Genomic DNA, 23,941 nt, shown 5'->3' on the forward strand with positions numbered 1-23,941 from the left:
TTAGGAGGAACTTGACGGAGGAACAAGGGGGAGAAGAAGGGGGGAAATGGTGGGGGAAAGGGAGAGAGGCAAACCATGAGAGACTCTTGAATGCTGAAAAAAACTGAGGACTGAAGGATGGGGGGAGGAGGGATGGGCATGGAGGAGGACACTTTTGGGGATGAGCACTGAGTGTTATGTGGAAACTAATTTGACAATAAACTATTTGTAAAAAAAATAAAAAAAATAAAAAAAGAGAATAAACCACACGATCATTTCATTAGATGTAGAAAAAGCATTTGATAGAATTCAAAAACTCTTTTATGACAAAAACTCTCAGCAAACTAGGGACAGAAAGAAAATACTCAGCATAGTAAAGATCATATATGAAAAGCCCACAGCTGGCGTTATATTTCCTCTGATAGTCAAGTTTTCACATATACCTTTCTTTTTGGAGGCTCTCTCATCTTTGTTGGTCTGTGTGTCTATCTCTGCACAAGTACCATACTGCTTTAATAACGATATCCATTTATCAATTGACGGGCTTTGAGTTGTGTCCACTTTTTGGCTGTTATGAATAATGCTGCTGTGAACACTTGCGTAAAAGTTTTTGTATGGATGTGTGTTTTCTTTGGGGTTCATGCCTAGGAGTGGAATTGCTGGTTCATTCTGTTTAACATTTTGAGGAACTACCAAACCGTTTTCCAAAATGACTGCACCATTTTATATTCAACGAGCAATATGAGATGACAGGTCTTTGATTTTCCCATATCCTTCTTATTGTCTGACTTTTTGATTATAGCGATCTTAGTGGACGTGAAAGGGTGTCTTATGTTTTTTATTTCTATTTCCCTAATGATTAGTGATGTTGAATATCCTCTTTTCAAGTCCTTATTGGCTATTTGTACATCTTTTTTTTTTTTTTAGAGAAATGTTTGTTTAAATCCTTTCCCTGTTTGGTGGTTTGGTGGTTCTTATTATTGATTGTTAAACTTCTTTTTATTTCTGAATACAGTCTTTTAGATATATTATTTGCACATATCCTGCCCCACCCCATTCTGTGTGCTGTCCTTTCACTTTCTTGATGGTATCATTTGCAGCACAAAAAGGTTGTACTTTTGATTTAGTCCACTTTACCTATTTTTCTTTTGTCACTTGTACTTTTCAATGTCATATCTAAGGAACCATTACCTAACCCAAAGGCATGAATAGCTACACCTGTATTTTCTTTCAAGAGTTTTGTAATTCTAGTTCTTACGTTTAAGTCTATGACCCACTTAGAGTTAATATCTGTAGTATGGTGTGAGGGAGAGGTCCAGCTTCATTCTTTTGCATGTGAGTGTCTAGTTGTCCCAACACCATTTGTCAAAAAGACTATTTTTTCCCTCAGAAAATTGTCTTGACACTTTTGTTGAAAATTAAGTAGATACAGATGTATGGGTTTATTTCTAGAACTTCAGTCTATTTGATTGGTCTGTTTGTCCATCTTTATGCCGGTGCTATGCTGTCTTGCTTATTGTGGCTTATAATAAGTTTTGAAGCCAGGAAGGACAAGTCCTCCAACTTGCTACTTCTTTTTCATGATTGTTTTCGCTGTTTTGTGTGGTTTGTGTGTGTGTTTGTTTTGTTTTTCTGCAGTTTCATATGAATTTTAGGATCCTACTTGGGCTTTTGATAGAGATTGCATTGAATGTATAGATTAATTTGGAGAATATTGCTATCTTAAAATTAGTAAATCTGCCAATCCATGAACAAGAAATATGTTTTCATTTAATTTTTTTTCATTTATTTCTTTTTATGGTGCCTTGTAGTTTTCAGTTTGTAAGTCTTGCACTTCTTTATTAAATTTATACTTATTTTATTGATCTTATTATGAATGCAATTATTTTAATTTATTCTTAGTTTATTAATTGTGCTTGCATAGGAATGCAGCTAATTTGTGTATGATCTGGTTTCATTTATGTATTAGGCCTAATAGTTTTTTAGTTGATAGCTTAGGACTTTTTTTACATACTAGATCATGTCATTGTAAACAGAGACAGTTTTAATTCTTCCTTTCCCATTTGGGTGCCTTTTATTTCTCTATCTTGCCTAATTGCCCTGACTGGAACCTCTAGCATATTATTAAATAGAAATGGTGAGATATTCTTCTCTTGTTTGTGACCTTGGAAGGAAAGCTTTCAGTCTTTAATAACCACTGAGTATGATGTCAGTGTAGGTGTTTGATAAACTCTTTATCAGCTTTAGGAAACTCCTTATATTCCTATCTTGATGAGTGTATTTTTTTAAATCATGAGAGTCTAAGTTTCGTCAAAAGCTTTTTCTGTGTTTATTGATATGACTGTGTGGTTTTTGTCCTTTGTTCTCTTAATGTGGTATAATACTGATTTATATCAGTACTGATTTTAAAAAATCAAAAGGATTATAAGGAAAAACAGTTGACCCTTGATGTTCTAATATTAACCTAACCTTCGTTCCTGGTCATGTTGTGTAATTCTTTTACATGTTGCTGGATTCAGTTTGCTGGTATTCTTTTAAAGATTTTTGAATCTGTGTCTATAGGGATATTGGTCTGTAGTTTTATTTTCTTGTGTTATCTTTTTATGGTTTTGGAATCAGGGGAGTACCGTCTGTCTCACAGGATGAGTTGGAAGTATTGCTTCATCTCCTCTTTTTGGGGGAGTGTTTGTAAAGGATCAGTATTATTAATTCTTCAAATATTCAGTGTAAATCATCTGGGCCTGTGCTTTTCTTTTGGAAAAGCTTAAAATTGCTACTTTTATCTCTTTATGTATTACGGGTATACTCAGATTTCTGTTTCTTCTTGAGTCATTTTCAGTAATTTATGTATTTTTAGAAATTTTATGTAAGTCATCTAATTTGCATACAATTTTTGTGGTATAGTTGACCTTTGAACAACATAGGTTTGAACTACATGGGTCTACTGTATATGAATTTTCTTGATAAATACAGTATGGTACTTTTAATGTATTTTCTCTTCCTTATGATTTTCTTAATGGCATTTTTTTCTTTAGCCTATTTTATTGTAAGAATACAATATATAATACATGTAACATATAAACTCTGTATTAATCAACTATTTATGTTATCAGTAAGGTTTTGGTCAACAGTAGGCTATTAGTAGTTAAGTTTTTAAGGAGTCCAAAGTTATATAAATGGATTTTTGATTGCCTGGGGTGTCTGTGCTCCTAACCCCTGTGTTGTTCAAGGGTCAACTGTATTCCCTTATAATCTTTTTGATTTTTGTAAAATCAGTACTGATATAACCTCTTTCACTCTGATTTTAGTAATTTGAATCTTTTCTTTTTTCTTGGTATGTATGTCAGGTTTGGTTATCTTGTTGACTATACTTTAAATTGCAAAGGTTTTAAACTTTTTTCATATCCAAGTCTTTTTTCTTTTACGTGCTTGTATTACTTTTCATCATTTCTCGTTCCTTTATTAGGCCTGTCTTTACTTCGTATGTAATTTTGAGCATCCTAAACTGATTTATTTAAAAATATTCACCAATATTTTCCATAGTTTAAATTTTATCAGGATGGATTCTTTTCCCCCAGTGGCTGATTTTATGACCTTTCTTAGTATTTGATTTATGTATTTTTGAAATTTGATTTCAGATGCACTTTGAGTGGGAGGAATTTGTTTCCTCATTCTATACATACCCACTTTCTCCTGGCTTTTTAGTGTCTGTGGTTGCCTGTGCCTGGGTTCCTGCAGCTCACTTCCTGGGTCAGGAGTTAGCATTTGTTCTTCCTGCTTTCTTAGACTCACAGTTATAGCCCATCCTTCCAGGCATTTGGCTCCCATTCACCAATGGTGGAGCCTCCTGCTACCTCTTGGCTTCAGAGGGTAGACCTGACTCTAGCACCCATCTTGTGTTGACTGCTGACCTTCTAACTTCCTCTGCCTTTCTCTTGTTCTGGAGGCCGACGGATTTAAGACTTGCCTCTCTGTTTTTGATTTGTGGCATGTTTACAGAGAGGGTTATTTGGTGTATATTTTATTATTCTTTTTTATTGTTTTTTTAAAAATTTATTTCTGAGAGAGAGAGAGAGAGAGAGAGAGAGACAGCATGAACGGGGAGGGTCAGAGAGAGAGGGAGACACAGAATCCGAAACAGGCTCCAGGCTCTGAACTGGCAGTCAACACAGAGCCTGACGCGGGGCTCGAACCCATGAACCGAACCCGTGAACCGTGAGATCATGACCTGAGCCGAAGTCGGATGCTTTACCAACTGAGATACCCAGGTGCCCCATTTGGTGTATATTTTAATGGCTTTGTTCTTGGTTGAGGGCAAAGGAGCATTTTCGCATCTGTGAAATAGGAGTGATAATGGCACATTTGTCCTTGGGTTGTCATAAGTATTAATTGAAAGTCTGTCTGTAGGTAGAGGGGTTGTGGCTGTGCCAGGAATATATGAGTACTCAGCTAATGTTAGCTACAAGTACAATTAATAGAGGGCAAAAATTCACACAGAAATTGTCAAAATACACTCAGTTGTAATTATTTATTAATTTATTCAGACACCAAACTGCTATGTATTATTATTGACATTGAGTACCAATGGATTCATTTTAGCCTTGTAATATCTTTGAAATAGTGGCAAATCAATGCAATAATCAGAAATTTGAATTTGATACTTTGGTGCTAAATTCACTTTAAATTCTATGCAGCATCCTAGAAGCAGCTGTAATATTCCTCCACAGCACATTTTCTAATCAGTTAGACATATTCTTCCTCCTGTAAACATTGGAGGAATTATAACCATTTATAATTCTTATTTTTTGTTAATTTATGTATATTTCTTATTAATATAATGACCATATGATTTACTGTCTAAACTGAAATGTTTTTGGGGAGTGGAAGGTGGTGCTGTTAATAATTATTCCAGGATGGTTGTCTGGAGACAAAACTATCCTGGGTTATCTGGGACAATAGGGCTACTTTCATTATCTCCCTTTCTGAAATATCTTAGGTATCATCCTTATATTCTGCAAAGTACCTATGACTGTCTTGATGGCAACAGACAATCAATAAGGATTTTGTGAAAGATTGACCAAGTAGCAAGTGGATATAGGCACGTAGCACATTATTTTTGTTATTTATAGACTTTTAAAATTTGAAGTATGAAATTGTTTAGATGTTTTCTAAATAATAATCTTAATTTGTCTGGTCAATTAGGAGGTCAGTAACACAGTGTTAGGCAGTATGCAAGATGAAAATTCCACCAACCATGAAGGAAAATCAAACTGATTCAGAGGATTCATTTGAAAAATCAGTGCACTGTTTCCAAAGTTTCTACAGAAATATAAATCATTTTCATATATTATCTGTCTTGCTTTAATATAAAATACTATTTAAAAGTGTCTTTAGTTAAAATCACTTAAAAAATGTTTTTTTTTTTAAATTATAGTTAGTGCTGGGGTATAGTTACAGAGCCAAAGTACACTGAGGCGCAGTGCCACCTAGTCTCTGTTCACCTTCATTCCCCCTAGATGATATTTCTTTAATGTGTTTTAGAATATGAGGTTTTTCTTCCTTTGTTCTAAATTTTTTTTCATTTCCTCCAAACTCAGGAAGGAGCCATGTGACTGATGTAACATTTGGGGCTTTCTGGGAGTAGGCCATGTATTAGGGCAATCCGAATAATCCATGTATTTTGATACTGTGCCAAGGATATCAGGTTAAGTTTATATCAAAAGAAGTGTTCTGTTTTTTTTGTCAGAATATATCTTGTGAATTGACATTTGAAGGGGGATATATAAAACCTTCCTGTCTGTCCTTTTATGTCTTCCTAGCTTCTATCTGTCTGTTTATCTATATATCATCCTTCTCCCTTGTTTTGCATTTGATGGAGTATTGTATTTGATTCCTTTTTTGTCTGGCAACAAAATCCTATATGGGCTGTGGGGTATCTTTTGTATTTTTGTTTCATTATCTAAAGGAAATCCAATTGTTACTAAATCGTATTTTGAAACTTCTCAGTGGAAAAATATTCATCCTTTTTCTCCAATACATAATAATATGAATTCAGGCCTTCTTTAAAAAAAAAAAAAACAAAGTTATTGGTAATTACTAGGGATTAGCAAAACAGATCACTCTGATGGCAGGAGAAAAGCCTTAGTAGCCAGATGATTTCAGTTTGACAAGCCATGGGGTATTATTAGTCGTGAAATGCAAGCTAGCCTTGGCAGTGCTTACGTCTTGTGCAATAATACTTTGCTAAAGGCATCCAGTCTAAGCTGTTCATTTGCATAGATGTTCAGAGTATTACTGGGAGCTAAGCATGATAAATTTTATTTATATCCTACAAAATGAATGTAATGTTGTTGAATTTAGTACATAAGTTCTTATCTTAAGGACATAAATATCAAATGACTGGAAGGAAATGGATATCAGGAAATGTTTTTTGTTTGTTTTTTTAATATACGAAAGAAAAAGAGAAAGGAGTTGTTAAGTTAGAAACTATACTCACTCTAGTCATATAGCACTATAAAAGGGGTAATGCAGGGACCAGGAACTAATAACACTAATTTAAGGTATTTGAGGCTTCTCTATAATTCACAGATGCACTTACGCAATTTAGGGCCACAAACCCACCTGAGAGTCCATTGTAAGCCAGGTTCTGTCTTGCCAGTAGAAAAATAAGGGTCAGTAATTCACAGTTCTTGTCATCAGGAAGCTTACAGCCACATAAGGGGAGACATATTTATAAATAAGAAAATGTATAGTATAAGGTATTGAAGAATGTGACAAAGATAAGAACAAGACAATGAATTTTAAGGAAGATACACCTGGTCTATTGGGAGCAAGAGGTAGGCAAGGAAGACTTTTCTCAAGGATATGAAGTCTGTTTGAGTTGAGTCAAGGAAGAAGTTGGATGTATGATTCTAAAACAGTGGGGACTGTAGATGATTTAGGTCCGCAAAACATTTTTTTTCCTAAAGTTTATTTATTCATTTTGAGAGCGAGAGAGAGAGCATGAGCTGGGAAGGGACAGAGAGAGGGAGAGAAAGAGAATCCCAAGAAGGCTTCATGTTCATTGCAGAGCCCAACATGGGGCTTCATAACCTGACCCGAAATCAAGAGTCGAATGCTTAACTGACTGAGCCACCCAGGTACCCCTAAACATTTTAAAAATTATGTGTCAGTTGTAGTTAAAATTTTTCAAAGTGAATTATAGCTCCAGTGGTACTCATATAATACTATGGGCATTTTCTCCAAAATGTTAACCTGCTTATCAAACACATTCCAAGTAACTTTTCAGAGTGCCCACTATTATTTATGTATTCATTTATTTTGCTTTTTAAATTTTTATTTTTGTTGAAGTATGTTTGACATACAATATTTTATTAGTTTCAGAAATACAGCATAGATATTTGACAAATATATACATTATGAAATGGTCACCACAGTAAGTATAGTTATCATCTGTCACCATGCAAAATTATAATAGTATTGGCTTTATTTCCCATACTGCACTTTTTATCCCCATGATGTTTTTATTTCATAACTGAAAGTTTTTACCTCTTAATCCCCTTCATCTATTTCACTCATCTTTCTATCCCCCTCCCCTCTGGCGACTGCCAGTTTTTTCTCTATATCTATGAATTTATTTCTGTTTGGTCATTTGTTTTAATTTTTAGATTCACATATAAGTGAATCATATACTACTTGTCTTCTTCTATCTGCTTTTTTTCTCTTAGCATAGTACCCTCTAGGTCCATCCATATTGTCATAAACGCCAAGAATTCATTCTTTTTTATGGCTGAGTAATATTCTATTGTGTACACACACACACACACACACACACACACACACACACATTTATATATTTATTTATTTCACATCTTTATCCATTCATCTCTTGGTGGATACTTAGGTTGCTTCTATATCTTGGCTTTTTTTAAAAAAAAATAATGCTTCAATAAACACAGGGGTGCATATATCCTTTTGAATTAGTGTTATTGTTGTTTTGTTGTTGTTATTTTGGTTTTGTTTTTGTTTTTTGGTGAATACCCAGAAGTGAAATTACTGGGTTGTATTGTATTTCTATTTTTAATTTTATGAGGAATTTCCATACCATTTTTCATAGTGGCTGGACCAGTTTACATTCCCACCAGCAGTGCACAAGGGTTTTCTTTTCTCTGTGTCTTCACCAACACTTTATTTACTGGCTTTTTGACACTATTTTGACAGGTGTGAAGTGGTATCTTACTGTGGTTTTGATTTGCATTTTTCTGATGACTAGTGATGTTGAGAATCTTTTTATGTGTCTGTTGACCAGCTGGATGTCTCCTTTGGGAAAATGTCTGTTCAAGACCTCTCCCTGTTTTTAATTGGATTATTTGTTTTTTGGTGTTGAGTTGTTTGAGTTCTTTATATATTTTAGATTTTAACTCTTTATTAGTATATCATTTGAAAATATCTTCTCCCATTCAGTGAGTCTCCTTTTTGTTTTGTTGATGGTTTCCTTTGCTGTGCAAAAGACTTTGATGTAGTCCTGTTTGTTTATTTTTGCTTTTATTTCCCTTGTAGTGGAATGCAGATTCACAAAAATATTGCTACGGCAGATGTCCAAGAGATTACTGCCTACATTTCCTTTTAGCAGTTTTATGGTTTCAGATCTTACATTTGGGATTTTAATCTATTTTAAGTTGATTTTCATGTATGGTGAATGGAAGTGGTCCATTTTCATTCTTTTACATGTAGCTGTCCTCTTTCCCCAATACAATTTATTGAAGAGACTGTTTTTTCATCATTGTATTATATTCTTGACTCCTTTGAGACACATTTTACTGACTATGTAAGTTTGGGTTATTTCTGGACTCTCTCTTCTATTCTGTGGATCTGTGCATCTTTTTTTGTGTCAGTTTCGTACTGTTTTGATTACTAAAGCTTTGTAATGTAGTTTGAAATCTGGGATTTTGATACTTCCAGCTTTGTTCTTCTTTCTCAAAATTGCTTTGGGTATTCAGGGTCTATTTTGGGGTGTTTTTTTTTTTTTTTTTTTTTTTTTTTTATTTTTTTTTTTTTTNTTTTATAATAAAGTAAACCAGAGAAAAGAAAATGTTATTAAGAAATTCATAAGGAAGAAAAATACATTTACAGTACTATACTTCATTTATTGCAAAAAAATTACATATAAGTGAACATATGTGATTCAAACCTGTGTTTGGGGGCCAACTATATATAGTATCATGTCATCTGCAAATAGTGAAAGTTTTAATTCTTCCTTATCAATTTGGATGCCTTTTATTATTTTTTTGTCTTATTGCTGCAGCTAGGCATTCTAGTACCATCTTTAATAAAAGTGGTGAGTGGACATCCTTGTCTTTTTCCTGATCTTAGAGGAAAATCTTTCAGCTCTTCACTATTGAGTATGATATAAGCTGTGGTTTTGACATATATGGCCTTTATTATGTTGAAGTGTATTCTTTATAAACCAAAGCTTGTTTGGCGTTTTTATCATGAGTGGATGTTGAATTTTGTCAGATGCTTTTTCTGCATCTTTGAAATGGTCATATAACTTATCCTTCATTTTGTTAATGTGGTGCGCCATGGTAATTGATTTGCAGGTATTGAACCATCCTTGCATCCCTGGAATAAATCTCACTCATGGTGAATGATCCTTTTAATGTATTGTTGATTTAAGTTTGCTAATTTTTTTTTTTTGAAGATTCTTTACAACTCTGTTTATCAGGGATATTGGCCTGTAATATTCTTTTTTGTAGTGCCTTTGTCTGGTTTTGGTATCAGGGTAATGCTGTCCTCATAGCATGAATATGGAAGAAGTCCTTCCTTTTATAGTTTTTAGAGATAGTTTGAGAGGAATAGTTATTAACACTATTTTACATGTTTAGCAGACTTTACCTGTGAATCCTCAGGTCCTGGACTTTTGTTTGCAGGGAGTTTTTTAAATACTGGTTTAATTTAGTTACTAGTCCACTATTGTAATTGTTAGTGTACTGAAAAATGGTCATAATACATTGGATTGGTAAAGTTTTTTATTTTCTCTGTTCCAGATTGCTGTGCTATGCCTTGTATGACAAAAGTCCTCTCACCAAGAATACCTTTGCTTTGACACCTGAGGACAGTCAGACTGTGTGAGTACAGAACCTGAATATGCAGATTGCAGTGAATCTGAATTGGTTAAATCAGCTAAGCAAACAAAACAAAATAAAATAAAAATGTTATAACAGGTAAGACCAAAGAAAAGTATCTATTTTCTTTGTGATGTAAATTCTAGATGAGGTGGAGAACTCATCTCTTTTCCCGTTAACATATTATTATATTAGTGTCTATAAAAGCAACAGAAAAATTTTTATGTCACCCCAGTTTCAGGGTATTTATGGCAACCAATTAGGAGAAGTTTAATGAGAACATTTGGGGCGGTTGTTTTTGTAAAGGGGCAAAACTCCTAAATTTTTTATGTGGCACTGTTTTGCAGAAAAACACTGCTAAGGAGTGCTAAAGTGGCAATGAAACAGCCCAACAGAAAGAGGAAGCTGAGTATGGATTCCAAAGAGCATTTGAATCAGGATGGATGCTTGGTAAGATGTCAGTTCCTGGGCCCTTCCTTCTAGTTTGTGCTCACTGTGGAGATTCACAGTGTGATTGTACCATGTGTGTAACCACAGTGGAGGTGTGTATTCTCTAGTGGCTAGTAGCTGGTTGCATCTCAGTGAGGTTTATATATAGAGATGTCAAATATAAATGTCATTAATATCCAGTACATTTTAAAGGGTAATATTCATTTTAAAGGTGAAAGGAGACCTTTTCTTTTTCTTTTTTTTATTTTAAAAACATTTTAATGCATATTCTTTGAACATATTTACATGCACATATATTTAAAATCTAGCGTAGTACATACATGTAAATTAAACATTGTCCTGTGTATATCTCATAGAACAGGGGAATCAATACAACTCTACCTACTGATATTCTGTGACTGGCCAGTGTTGTCCAAGACTTTATGCTAGTATTTACAAACATGGTGCGTTGCTATGATAAGTTCATTACATCTGTGAAAAATATAAGATTTATCTTTTTTTGATAAATGCTTTGATATTTAAGATTTTATCAAATAAAATTTCTTTTAGTGTTTTTGTTTTATTTTTGAGAGAGAGACAGAGAGCAAGTGGGGAAGAGACAGTGAGAGGGGGAGACATAAAATCTGAAGCAGGCTCCAGGCTCTGAGCTGTCAGCACAGAGTCTGATGTGGGGCTTGAACTCATGTACAGGACAGTGAGATCATGACCTGAGCTGAAGTCAGATGCTTACCTGACTGAGTGACCCAGATGCACTTCAAATATAATTTCTAAAATAATCTCCTTTTCTCTTAATACCCCACCAAATATACCACACACATTTTATGTCCTGTTAGAAAGAGGTGTTTCTCCAACTGAAGGTCATTATTTGATGAGTACTTTGAAAAAAATCTAAAAGATAAAGAAGAAAAAATAATTTACCCCCTCACAAAATCATTTCTCTAACAGTCACTAAAGGAGAAGCTTAAATTAGATGTGTAGACACAGACTAAAAGGTTAAGAGTAGTTATTGCTAGATAATTAGATATAAGTGCTTTTTATATTGTCTTTTCTACTTAATTAGTTTACCATAAGCATGTGTTACTTTTTGAACTAGAGATAAAGCTATACCTATGTATGTATAGAGACATGCCAGAAAGAAAATCCATCAAATATTTTCCTGGCTTATCTTAGGTTTTAGAGACTTGTCTTTTATAAAGATGGAGGTAATTGATCATTATCAAGTGAGGGATAGAGATGGTGAACTGGAGGGGGTTGTGCTTGTTGGAGTTTCACAATGGGAGTAGTTGACAGTCCTGCCACACTCTCTCTGTTCACAATCTTTGTCATTACTTGATAATGATGAATTATATGTATATGTATATATATGTACATGTATATAGAAAGATTTATTTTGAGGAATTGATGCATGCAGTTGTGGGGGCTGGCAGGTCTGAAGTATATAGGGCAGGTTTGTAGACTGCAGACCCAGGAAAGAAATGATGTTGCAGACTTCAGTCCAGAGGCATTCTGGAGGCAAAATTCCCTCTTCCTCGAGGAGGTCAGTCTTTTATCTTGTAAGACCTTCAACTGATTGGATGAGGTCCACCCACATTATGAAGGTTAATCTGCGTTACTCAGAGTCTATTATTTGAATGTTTTTCTGTTTTTTATTGTTAAGTTAGCTAACATTCAGTGTAGTCTTGGTTTTAGGAGTGGATTCCTATGATTTAGCACTTACATGCAGCACCCAGTGCTCGTCCCAACAAGTGCCTTATCACCCATTTTCATTAACCCCCAACCCTCTACCCTCATCAACCCTCAGTTTATTCTCTGTATTTAAGAGTCTCTTATGGTTTACCTCCTACTCTGCTTGTATCTTATTTTTCCTTCCTTTCCTCTATGATCATTTATTAAGCCTCTCAAATTCCACATATGAGTGAAATCATATGATATCTCTTTCTCTGACTGACTTATTTTGCTTATCATAATACCCTCCAGTTCTATCCATATGTTGCTGCAAATGACAAGATTTCATTCTTTTTCATTGCTGAGTAGTATTCCATTATGTATGTATGTGTGTGTTTATATGTATATGCATCTTTTTCCATCCATCATGACGGACACTTGGGCACTTTCCATAATTTGACTATTGTTGATAGTGCTGCTATAAGCATTGGGGTGCATGTGCCCCTTTAAATCAGTACTCCTGTATCCTTTGGATAAATTCCTAGTAGTGAAATTTCTGGTTCATAAGGTAATTATACTTTTAATTTTTTTGAGGAACCTCCACAGTTTTCCAGAGTGGCTACATTAGTTTGCATTCCTACCAACAGTGCAAGAGGGTTCCCCTTTCTTCACATCCTCGCCAAACTCTGTTTCCTAAGTTGTTAATTTTAGCCACTCTGACCAGTGTGAGGTGGTATCTCAGTGTGGTTTTAATTTGTATTTCCTTGATGATGAGCGATGTTGATCAGCTCTTCATGTGTCTCTTTGTTGTCTGGATGTCTTCTTTGGAAAACTTTCAGGGTGGCTCAGCCGGTTAAGTGTCCGACTTTGGCTCAGGTCATGATCTTGCAGTTCGTGAGTTTGAGCCCCACTTCAGGCTCCATGCTGACAGCTCAGAGCCTGGTACCTCCTTCGAATTCTGTGTCTTCTTCTCTTTCTGATCCTCCCCTATTTGTGCTCTGTCTCTCTCTCTCAAAAATAAATAAATATTTAAAAAATGTCTATTCATGTCTTTTGCTCACTGGATTGTTTTTCAGGGGTTGAGTTTGGTAAGTTCTTTATAGAGTTTTGATACTTACCCTTTATCTGATATGTCCTTTGCAAATATCTTCTCCCATTCTGTCAGTTGCTTTTTAGTTTTGTTGATTGTTTCCTTTGCTGTGAAGAAGCTTTTTATCTTGATGAGGTCCCAGTAGTTCATTTTTGCCTTTATTTTTCTTGCCTTTGAAGACATGTCAAATAAGTTGATGGGGCCAAGGTCAAAGAAGTTGCTGCCTGTTTTCTCCTGTAGGATTTTGATGGTTTCCTGTCTCACACTTAGGTCTTTAATCCATTTCGAATTTTGTGTGTGTGTGTGTGGTATAAGAAAGTGGTCCAGTTTCATTCTTCTGCATGTTGCTGTCCAATTCTCCCAGCACCATTTGCTAAAGAGACGGTCTTTTCTCCATTGGATACTCTACTGCTTTGTCAAAATTTCATTGGCCATATACTGTGGGTCCATTTCTGGGTTCTCTGTTCTATTCTGTTCTATTAAGGTCTATTTATCTGCTTTAGTGCCAGTAACATACTGTCTTGATGATTACATGTTTGTAATACAGGCTAAAGTCCAAGATTGTGATGCCTCCAACTTTGTTTTTCTTTTTAAACATATTTTGGCTATTTAGGGTCTTTTGTGGTTCCATACAAATTTTAGGATTGTTTCTTCTAGGTCTGTGAAGAATGCTGGTGCTATTTTGATTGGGATTGCATTGAATGTGTAGATTGCTTTGGGTAGTATTGACATCTTAACAATATTTGTTCTTCCAGTCCATAAGCATGGACTGTTTTCCCATTTCTTTGTCTTCTTCAATTTCCTTCATAAGTTTTCTATAGTTTTCAGCATACAGATCTTTTACATCTTTGGTTAGGTTTATTCCTAGGTATTTTATGTTTTTTTGTGCAGTTGTGAATGGGATCACGTTCTTGATTTCTCTTTCTGTTGCTTCGTTGTTGGTATATAAAAATGCAACCAATTTCTGTACGTTGATTTTGTACTCTGCGACTTGGCTGAATTCATGGATCAGTTCTAGTAGGCTTCTGGTGGAGTCTGTCAGGTTTTCCATGTAGAGTATCATGTCGTCTGTAAAAAGTGAAAGTTTGACTTCATCTTTGCCAATTCTGATGCCTTTTATTTCCTTTTGTTGTCTGATTGCTGAAGCTAGAACTTCCAGCACTGTGTTTAACAACAGTGGTGAGAGTGGACATCCCTGTCATGTTCCTGATCTCAGGGGGAAAGCTCTCAGTTTTTCCCCGTTGAGGATGATGTTAGCTGAAGGCTTCTCATAGATGGCTTTGATGATGTTTAAGTAGGTTCCTTCTATCCCGACTTTCTCGAGGGTGTTTATTAAGAAAGGATGCTGTATTTTGTCCAATGCTTTTCTGCACCTATTGACAAGATCATATGGTTCTTATCTTTTCTTCTGTTAATGTGATGTATCACATTGATTGAGTTGCGAATATTGAACCAGCCCTGCAGCCCAGGAATGAATCCCACTTTATCATGATGAATAATTCTTTTAATATACTGTTGAATTCGGTTTGCTAGTATCTTGTTGAGAATTTTTGTATCCATGTTCATCAGGGATATTGGCCTGTAATTCTCCTTTTTAGTGGGTTCTCTGTCTGGTTTGGGAATCAACATAATGCTGGCTTCATAGAATGAGTCTGGAAGCTTTCCTTCCATTTTTATTTTTTGGAACAGCTTGAGAAAAATAGGTATTTACTCTGTTTTAAATGTCTGGTTGAATTCCGGGGGGAGTGCATCTGACCAAGGACTCTTGTTGGGAGATTTTTTAAAAAAAATTGTCTTTAACATTTAAAATTTTTTAAATATTTATTTATTTTTGAGAGAGAGAGAGAGAGGGAGAGAGAGGCAGAGATACAGGGAAACACAGAACTAATAGCAGGCTCCATGTTCTGCACTGTCAGCACAGAGCCCGACGCGGGTTTCGGACCCATAAACTGTGAGATCATGACCTAAGCCAAAGTCGGACGCCTAACTGACTGAGCTGCTTAGGTGCCCCAAGCAACAGGTGCCCCTGTTGGAAGATTTGTGATAACTGATTCAGTTTCTTCATTTGCTATGGGTCTGTTTAAATTTCCTATTTCCTCCCTTTTGAGTTTTTGTATTGTGTGGCTGTCTCCATTTCTTGCAGATTGCCCAGTTTGGTGGCATATAATTTTTCACAGTATTCTGTAATAATTGTTTGTATTTCTGTGGTGTTGGTTGTGATCTCTTCTCTTTCATTTGTGATTTTACCTATTTGGGTCCTCTCTCTTTCCTTTTTGAGAAGTCTGACTAGACTTGCTTGTTCTTTCAAAAGACTAGGTCTTAGATTCATTGATTTGTTTTACTGGGTTTTTTGTGTGTGTTTTTTTTTTTGTATTCTATATTGTTTATTTCTGCTCTAGTATTAATTATTTCTCATCTTCTGCTGGCCTTGAGCTTTCTTTGCTGCTGCCTTTCTAGTTACCTCAGGGGTGAGGTTAGGCCATATATTTGGGACCTTTCTTACTTCTTGAGATGGGCCCGAATTGCAGCGTGTCTTCCTCTGAGAACTGCCTTTGCTGCATCCCAAAGTGTTTGGACTGTCATGTGTTCATTTTTCATTTCCTTCGTAGATTTTGTAATTTCTTCTTTAATTTCCTGGTTTACCCATTCATTCTTTGGTAAGGAAAGGGCAGGCAACCTACCTCCATACAAAGAGAAAAATGAAAAGGGTGTAAAAGACCAGGCAGAAATCAAGGAAAGAATAGAGTAAAAACGCCTGATTAAACAAACAGAACAGAGAAAGAAAGAAGATAGATAGATATAGATATAAATATAGACATAGATATAAACATATAGATATGATATTATATAGATATGATAAGAATTTACCAAAAATAAAATCAGGAACTATGAGCCTGAGTCCAAAGTGAGGAAAATAAAAGAGGGTAGAAAGAAAAAGAAGGGAAAAGAGAAGGAAACAAAAGAGAAAAAAAATAGCAGACTAACATACAAAACCATAGGACAGTCGTCTATTGGTGCCTGGGACCGGGTGGCTGTGCTGCTTTGGAGGAGAAGCCATCTGCTCCGCTCCAGTAGATAAGCAGTTACCAGGCCCTGAGGGTCCACCTCCACTGGGGGCCACTGTCCTGTTCCCTGAAGCCCTGCCATGTGAGTGATGGGTAGAAAAATGGCGACACCCCAATCTCCCCTCCCCAGGCCAGACCAGAGGTCTCAAATCACTCTGTTCAGGCAATGCTCACAGGGTTGGGGTAGGTAGTTGGCTTGTCTTGCTCCACAGTGTCCTGCACCTCCCAGGCACTAGGCTGGGATTCAAAACTCCATGTATGAAAGGATCCCCCTCTGCCTGGACTGGATACTGGGGGTAGCACCACTCCACTCTGCCGACAAAGGGCCTCTGGCTAGTGCCTGCAGGGTCTTTTGTCCTTGGGGTGGGTTGAAAATAAACCCTATTTGCACAGTACCCCAGGGAGGGGACTGTTCTCTGCCACTGTGCCCCTGAGTCACTACCACATCTGACGGCTGGTTCCCACACCCCAGATGCATGCACATGGGATGGGGTTTGGTCTGGAGAAAGTCACGAAACCCTGAAAAGTCCGGTCTTCAACTCCTAAGGCTGTTTGCAGAGTAGAAACTGGCACTCTCTGTATTTCTCATTCCCCAGTCTGTGGTCCATAGAGGTTTTTCTCTTGTCCTAACACAGTACCACACTTCCACTGACTCTTTCTCTCCTTTTTGTCTCTCCACAGAAGGGGTTCTCTCCCCTCTGTGCCTTTGCTATTTTATTGCCCCCAATTTGTAAACACGTGCCTCTGTTCCACCAAGCTGTCTCTGTCCACCTGTGGAGATTTTTCTGTCACTCTGCAGACTCTATTCCTGGGTGTTCCAAGTGTTATGACCTCAATACAGCTGTGTTTGGGGGACGAGGGAATTCCCAGTCCCCCTACTTCTCTACCATCTTAACTCCCTCTATTTTTTATCACATCTAAAAAATACCTCACAGTGACATCTTGACAACCAGAGGGTATAATATGCATCTTGCTTCTTAATGTGCATCCTGTGCTCTTTCCCTATGGCAACTGTTGGTATTCCTACAAATTTCAAGGTGGAAGAAGTGACCAGGAGACCTCCATAGTGACTGTTTTGGGGATAGTGGGCCATTAGGACATTCTCAGTAGTGACCCTCTCATGGGCTGTCATGTATTGGTTTTGGGGTCCTCATGTGGGCTGTGGTTATGCATTTTCATACTGCAGTTGGTGAAGTGTCACACAGTCTTTGGTTAGCTATCAAATAGGTACAGTTTGTTTAACTCTGGGAATTAAGTAAGACATATCAAGTGATGATCAAGTCCATGGTTGGTTTTAAGATGTTAAGTGCAGATCTGTGTCTAGTTACAGAACTGTTTCCTTAGGTCAGACTCACAGGAAGGTAGGGTGGTTAATGTGGGGCCAATGTCCATTCCCCCGGAGGTCCACATTGGTTGCATTTCATAGATCAGTTCCCTGGGAGTTGAGTGTTCTAAATGTACCCCAGAGAGCTTGCTTGTGAGGGGTTGCTTGGGTCACACTAAGGAAGGCCTGAACCTGTCTCAAGTTGTGGGAGGATGCCACTTTTCTCAGCATGTTTGGTGTGTTGTGTCATGTCTTCTGAAGAGACAAGGTTTTTGATGTGCCCACAGTTGTTCTTGGATAGTGGTTCTTTCACGCTGGTCTCTACAACAGCAACATCAGCATCACCTGGGACTTTGTTATAACTGCAAATTCTTGGTCTTTACTCCAGACCTACTGGATCAGATACCTTGGAGTGAGGCCCAGCACTCCAAACTTCACAGGGCCTCCTAGTGATCGTGGTTCACACTTGTGATTGTGAACCACTGGCCTAAGGAAATAGGTAGGCATATCTCACCTGTACCAATAGTCTGATAGGTAATCAGTACTGGCTGCTGAATATTTCTTCTATTTTTTAGTTTAATATTTGAGACCATGTCTCCTATCTAAAGACATTTGCTACCTTTGCTCAGTATCATTTCCTTTTAAGCTGCTAAAATTATTACTGTCCCTCCTCACCTCTTCTGTTATCTTGCCCTACAACATGAATATTCAACTTTCTGTCTTTTCTGTATTGGCACAAATTCCAGTTTTCTCTTAAGGCCTAACTTGATGCCAGCAATTTTACCATTATTTCCATTCCATATTGGGGTTTTCCTGTTTTTGAACCCCAGAAGTGATCAACACTTACATAGATGCTGTTTGAGTGTGACACGCTGCATGGATGGATTTCCAAAAATATCTATTAAATGATGTTCCTAGTGTTTAATGGCTACTTCAGGCAAATGGACTTCTTTGATCAGTAGTAAGATAGTGATATTTCAAAGAGCTGTATTACTGATTTGAGTTTTGAGGTGTTTGGAATATATAATTATTTTAAAGAATGTTCATAGAGTGCCTGGGTGGCTAGTTGGTTGAGCATCTGACTCTTGATTTCGGCTCAGGTCATGATCTCATGGTTCATGGTTCAAGTCCCATGTCAAGCTCTGCACTAGGAGGATTCTTTGTCTCCCTCTTTCTGCTCCTCCCAACCCCCTCTCACTCTCTATCTCTCTTTCTACAAATAAATAAACATTTAAAAAAGAATATTCAAATAGGGTAATAGAAAAGATGTGCATTTAGGATGAATTCCACATTATACTGACAGCTAGGGGCTTGTTGCCATTTAAAGTGTCCAGTTTAATTAGTTAAATTTAATACTTTAATACAGTAAGCTGACTTATATCTGTGGCTGCATTCACTGTGGAGAGAAAGGGATTCAGTTATGTTTGAGTTTAACTACTAAAATTATGTTTGAAATTTGCTTGAAATATCAATATTCTTTACTTTCTATGTTACCTTTATGAGTTTACAAGTGAAATTTCCAGTTAATTAAGCAAAATAGTATTGATAGATTAAACACATTAAAGATAAAACTAATGAACAGTTGGGTACTTTCTAAACATCTGCTTTTGATTTCATATCTTCAGTATCTAATAATTTCCAGATGCTGATAATATCTGTCAATGTATGTCTTCTTATACTAGTATTTATTTTATGTATTTCTTTGTAGAATTTTAAAAGCATTTATTTACATTTTTCAATGTAAAGACACATAGTTAAAAAACAAATAGTATAAATAGTATGAAAATAAGAAGTAAATTCTCTACCATAACCACTCACACACATGCTAATCCCCAAATCTATTTTTAAAGATATGACCACTGTTTACATTTTCTTGTGAATCTATACAGGAATCAAATAAAAAAAAAAAGGAAGTTAAGAAACCCAAACCCTTTATGCACACATATGTACATATATACATACATAATACATACATGAATGCATACACATACCCCAAGTGTGTTCATACTTTATTTCTTGTTCTGTATCTTGGTTTTTTGTTTTTTTTTTTTGCAATTAAGCACATATGTCTTAGAGATGTAGATCTTGTTATTGTTTTCAGTGCTGCTTAATATTGCATACTGTGAATGGACCATAATTTATTGAACAAGTATTCTAGTCTAAACATTTCTCTGATTTTTAGTTTTTGTTGTTATAGGCTGTGTTAAAACAAAATGTTTGTATTCATATATTTTGGTGTACTTTTGCAGTTGATTCAAAGATCAAATCTTACTAGTAGATGTGTCATACTAAACGCTATGTGTGTGTAAAATCTCGATAAGCCTTTTATAGCATCTTCCAGAGAGGTCACACCCTGTATACCTTGGGTAACAGCATCTGCAAGCAAGAGTGCTTCTTTTGCTTTGGTTTTATTGCCTGTCTTATGCCTTTGTTTACTGAAATCTGTCCCGTGGATGCACTTTGTTTACATGCCCCACAGCGCTGTTCAGATGTGGAGAGAGGAATTTCCCAGCCTCTGTTAGATTCCTTAACATGTCGTGCTTTTCCATACATCTAACACAAAGGCAGGCGTCTTTTCAGTGCCATTTGTTGTTAGCCTTTTCCACTCAACCAGCATTAGAATTGACTGGCAAAGTGTAGGCACATGGTAATTGGGGAAACTAAGCATTTTTTTCAAGGTGATTTCATAGATGTTGGTGTGCATTTGGTGTGCACGAAACCCCAAACCATATATAAGCTGTAAAATTTCAAATTTCCTACATAAAAATGCAGTTTTCCAAATAAAAAAGGAAATTTTATTTGGGGATATCAGAATAAAATAATTGTGTATATAAACTACTGAATAAATTTTGGTTCCCATTCTTCCTCTTCCTCTGAACCTTTTAAAATCTATGAATCTATTTTTGTGCCAATACCATATTGTCTTGATGATGACTGCTTTGTAGTAGAGGCTAAAGTCTGGAATGGTGATGCCTCCTGTTTCGGTTTTCTTCTTCAATATTACTTTGGCTATTTGGGATCTTTTGTGGTTCCATACAAATTGTAGGATAGTTTGTTCTAGTTTTGAGAAGTATGCTGGTGCAATTTTGATAGGGATTACATTGAATGTGTAGATTGCTTTGGGTAGTAATGTCATTTTAACTATATTTATTCTTGCAATCCATGAGCATGGAATGTTTTCCCATTTCTTTGTGTCTTCTTCAATTTCCTTCATAAGTTTTCTATAGTTTTCATCATACAGATCTCTTATATCTTTGGTTAGATTTATTCCTAGGTATTTTATGGGTTTTTTTGTGCAGTTGTGGATGGGATCAGTTTCTTGATTTCTCTTTCTTTGTTTCATTGTTGGTGTATAAAAATGCAATGAATTTCTGTGCATTGATTTTGTACCCTGAAACTTTGCTGAACTCGGATCAGTTCTAGTAGGCTTCTGGTGGAGTCTGTCGGGTTTTCTATGTAGAATATCATGTCGTTGCGAAAAGTAAAAGTTTGATTTCTTCTTTGCCAATTCTGATGCCTTTTATTTCCTTTTGTTGTCTGGTTGCTGATGCTAGGACTTGCAGCACTATGTTAAACAACAGTGGTGAGAGTGGACATCCCTGTCATGTTCCTGATCTCAGGGGGAAAGCTCTCAGTTTTTCCCTGTTGAGGATGATGTTACCTGAGGGCTCCTCAAAAAATTAATAATAGAACTCCCCTATGACCCAGCAATAGCACTGCCAGGAATTTACCCAAAGGATACAGGAGTGCTGATGCATAGGGGCACATGTACCCCAATGTTCATAGCAGCACTCTCAACAATAACCAAAACATGGAAAGAGCCTAAGTGTCCATCAACGGACGAATGGATCAAGAAGATGAGGTTTATCTATACGATGGAATACTACATGGGAATGAGAAAGAATGAAGTCTGGCCATGTGTAACAACATGGATGGAACTCGAAGGTGTTATGCTGAGTGAAATAAGTCAGGTAGAGAAGGACAGATACCATATGTTTGCACGTGTAGGAGGATTAGGAGGAACTTGACGGAGGACCATGGAGGAGAAGAAGTGGGACAATAGTAGGGGAGAGGGAGAGAGGCAAACCATGAGAGACTCTTGAGTGCTGAGAACAAACTGAGGACTGATTGGTGGGATGGGAGGGGAAATGGGGTGATGGGCATGGAGGAGGGCACTTGTGGGGATAAGCACTGGGTGTTATATGGAAACCAACTTGACAATAAACTATTTGTAAAAAAAAAAGGTGCAGTATGAGGGAATATAACTTATTTGTGCTGTAACATCTGGGTGCTATCTAGGCAACTAACCTTGAGAGATAAGGAAGTTCAAGGGTCATAGGAGGGATTATATGGGCCAAGGAAGCAGCATGAGCAAAGGCATGGGGTTGGAAGCAAATATGACGTATGTGATAAATGACAAGATTATAATGACTTGTCTTACTGAGCAGATGTTGCTGTTGGCAGTTTTGCAGATTGAATGTTGGGCTGGGGGTCAGAATATTTGGATTTTAGTTTTTGGCTCTGATGATAATTAGCTCCATGACCAAGGATAAGTCCTTCACCAGACTGGGCCTCAGTTTCTTTGTTTATAGAACTAGAGTCTTAGATTAAAAGATTTTAAGGATCTTTCCATTTCAGTGAGTCTAAGATTTGGTACATAATGAAATAGTAAGATGACTAGGATAGACATGAGTGGCTAAGCTTAGAGAGTCTTGATGACAGAGCAGAGGAAGTAATACTTGATATTGTATCTGCTGAACTTGATGTATATATTGGCAGGAGGGAGACATGATTGGCTTTGATTTGGGCATAGTGTAATGAACATTTTTTGTAATATCCTTAAATAGATAGTGAGAAAATGTTTAGGGTAAGATTATATTAGTTTCTTAATCTTCGGTAGTACTTAAATTTTTTAATCATTTTACTGCCCTACACATGACTGATAGACTAGTTTGCATGAGCCAGTAGAATTCATTTCTATATGGGGAAATCAGAACCCCCTGGGTGGCTCAGTCGGTTAAGCATCTGACTCCTGTTTTCTGCTCAGGTCATGAATTCACAGTTGTGAGATCAAGCCCCATGTCGGTCTCTGCACTGAGCATGGAGCCTGCTTAAGATTTTCTCTCCCTCTCTCTGTGCCCCTCTCCCACCTCAAAAAATATGTATGGGGGAACTATAGAGAGGTGATAAAGCTATTTTAGATGTTTTCTCTTTGTTCTTTTGTGGAAGTCTTAGCAAATACTGTTTTAAAATATGCCTGGGATTTTGTTTTTATCCTGCTCCTAGCTGGCACTGAACAGGGCACATCTTATTTGCAACAACCATACCCACAGCCTTCCTCCTCAGAGTCTAGGCCTCTAACGTGGGGTTTTGTTTTTATTCAGGTAGACTGAGGCTAACAGATCTAGAGATGACTGCCATTGAAAAAATAGTTGTTGCTCACAATAGATATTGAATATTTGAGTAAAATGAAATTATTCCCTTCTTTCTCCATCTGAATTGCAGTAGAGCAGTGGAAAATAACCCTTTGTTGTTTTTTTGTTTTATTTTTGTTTGTTTATCTGGAAGGTTAATTTCATTTGTCTTCAGTTGGTCACCCACACGGAATCAGAAAAGAGAATTTGAAAAGTGGACTTGAGATATCAAGTGAAATTCAAATGCTAGTTTGTTACTGGAGTTACCTAAAGGGATTTCATTGTTTCCCCCGTCCATGAAACCGACAGGGGTCACCCTCTATTCTTGTGGGAGAGGAGCAGCAATTGCCAGAAAACCCTCCAGTACTGCAGGGACTGGTCTGAGGGTGAAAGGAAGAAAGGGGCGGCTGGTATCTGGCAGTTCCAGGGCGAGGACTTGACATTGCAAATCACAGATCAGTAGGTGAAAATCTGTTGTTTTGCTTCCTTGATTGGAACTCATAGACAGGGAAGTGTCGGCACTTATTAATTAGAAAAATCACTTTAACTTGTAGTAAAAGTATATGATGCATCCAGGTCCATCAGGAGGTAGTGGAACATGAAGCCTTTTGGTTATTTTCCCACCTCATAATCCTCTCTTCCAAAATGATGGATTTTAAATTGGTGAATGGAAATGTACCATAGCAAGGGCTTATTTTATGTTCCTTGAACCACTGTCTCCCCTTTTTCAGAGCACTTTCTTTTCTGAAGCTTTTTTCTGAAGCTTTATTTTCAGTTTTCAAAACTAAATTTTGAAACCTGAGAAATCACAGTAATGGTTTTATTTTTCT

General features: G+C 36.7%; 1 protein-coding gene across 5 annotated transcripts in view; it reads left to right on the top strand.

Moving 5' to 3' along the window:
• L3MBTL4 (L3MBTL histone methyl-lysine binding protein 4) overlaps positions 1-23,941 on the top strand; it is a 416,667-nt gene that overhangs the window by 66,684 nt on the left and 326,042 nt on the right. For 4 of the 5 annotated variants that reach the window (XM_077778214.1, XM_077778215.1, XM_077778217.1 and 1 more), the window contains exons 2-3: positions 10,026-10,106; positions 10,451-10,553. In XM_077778214.1, coding sequence (XP_077634340.1) covers positions 10,026-10,106; positions 10,451-10,553 — 184 coding nt within the window. Of the gene's footprint in view, positions 1-10,025; positions 10,107-10,134; positions 10,203-10,450; positions 10,554-23,941 lie in introns of those variants that run through there. The other variant, XM_077778216.1, reaches the window with a different exon arrangement.

The sequence above is a fragment of the Crocuta crocuta genome, unplaced genomic scaffold (assembly GCF_008692635.1).
Source record: "Crocuta crocuta isolate KB4526 unplaced genomic scaffold, BGI_CrCroc_1.0 scaffold26, whole genome shotgun sequence".
Classification (NCBI taxonomy): Eukaryota; Metazoa; Chordata; class Mammalia; order Carnivora; family Hyaenidae; genus Crocuta; species Crocuta crocuta.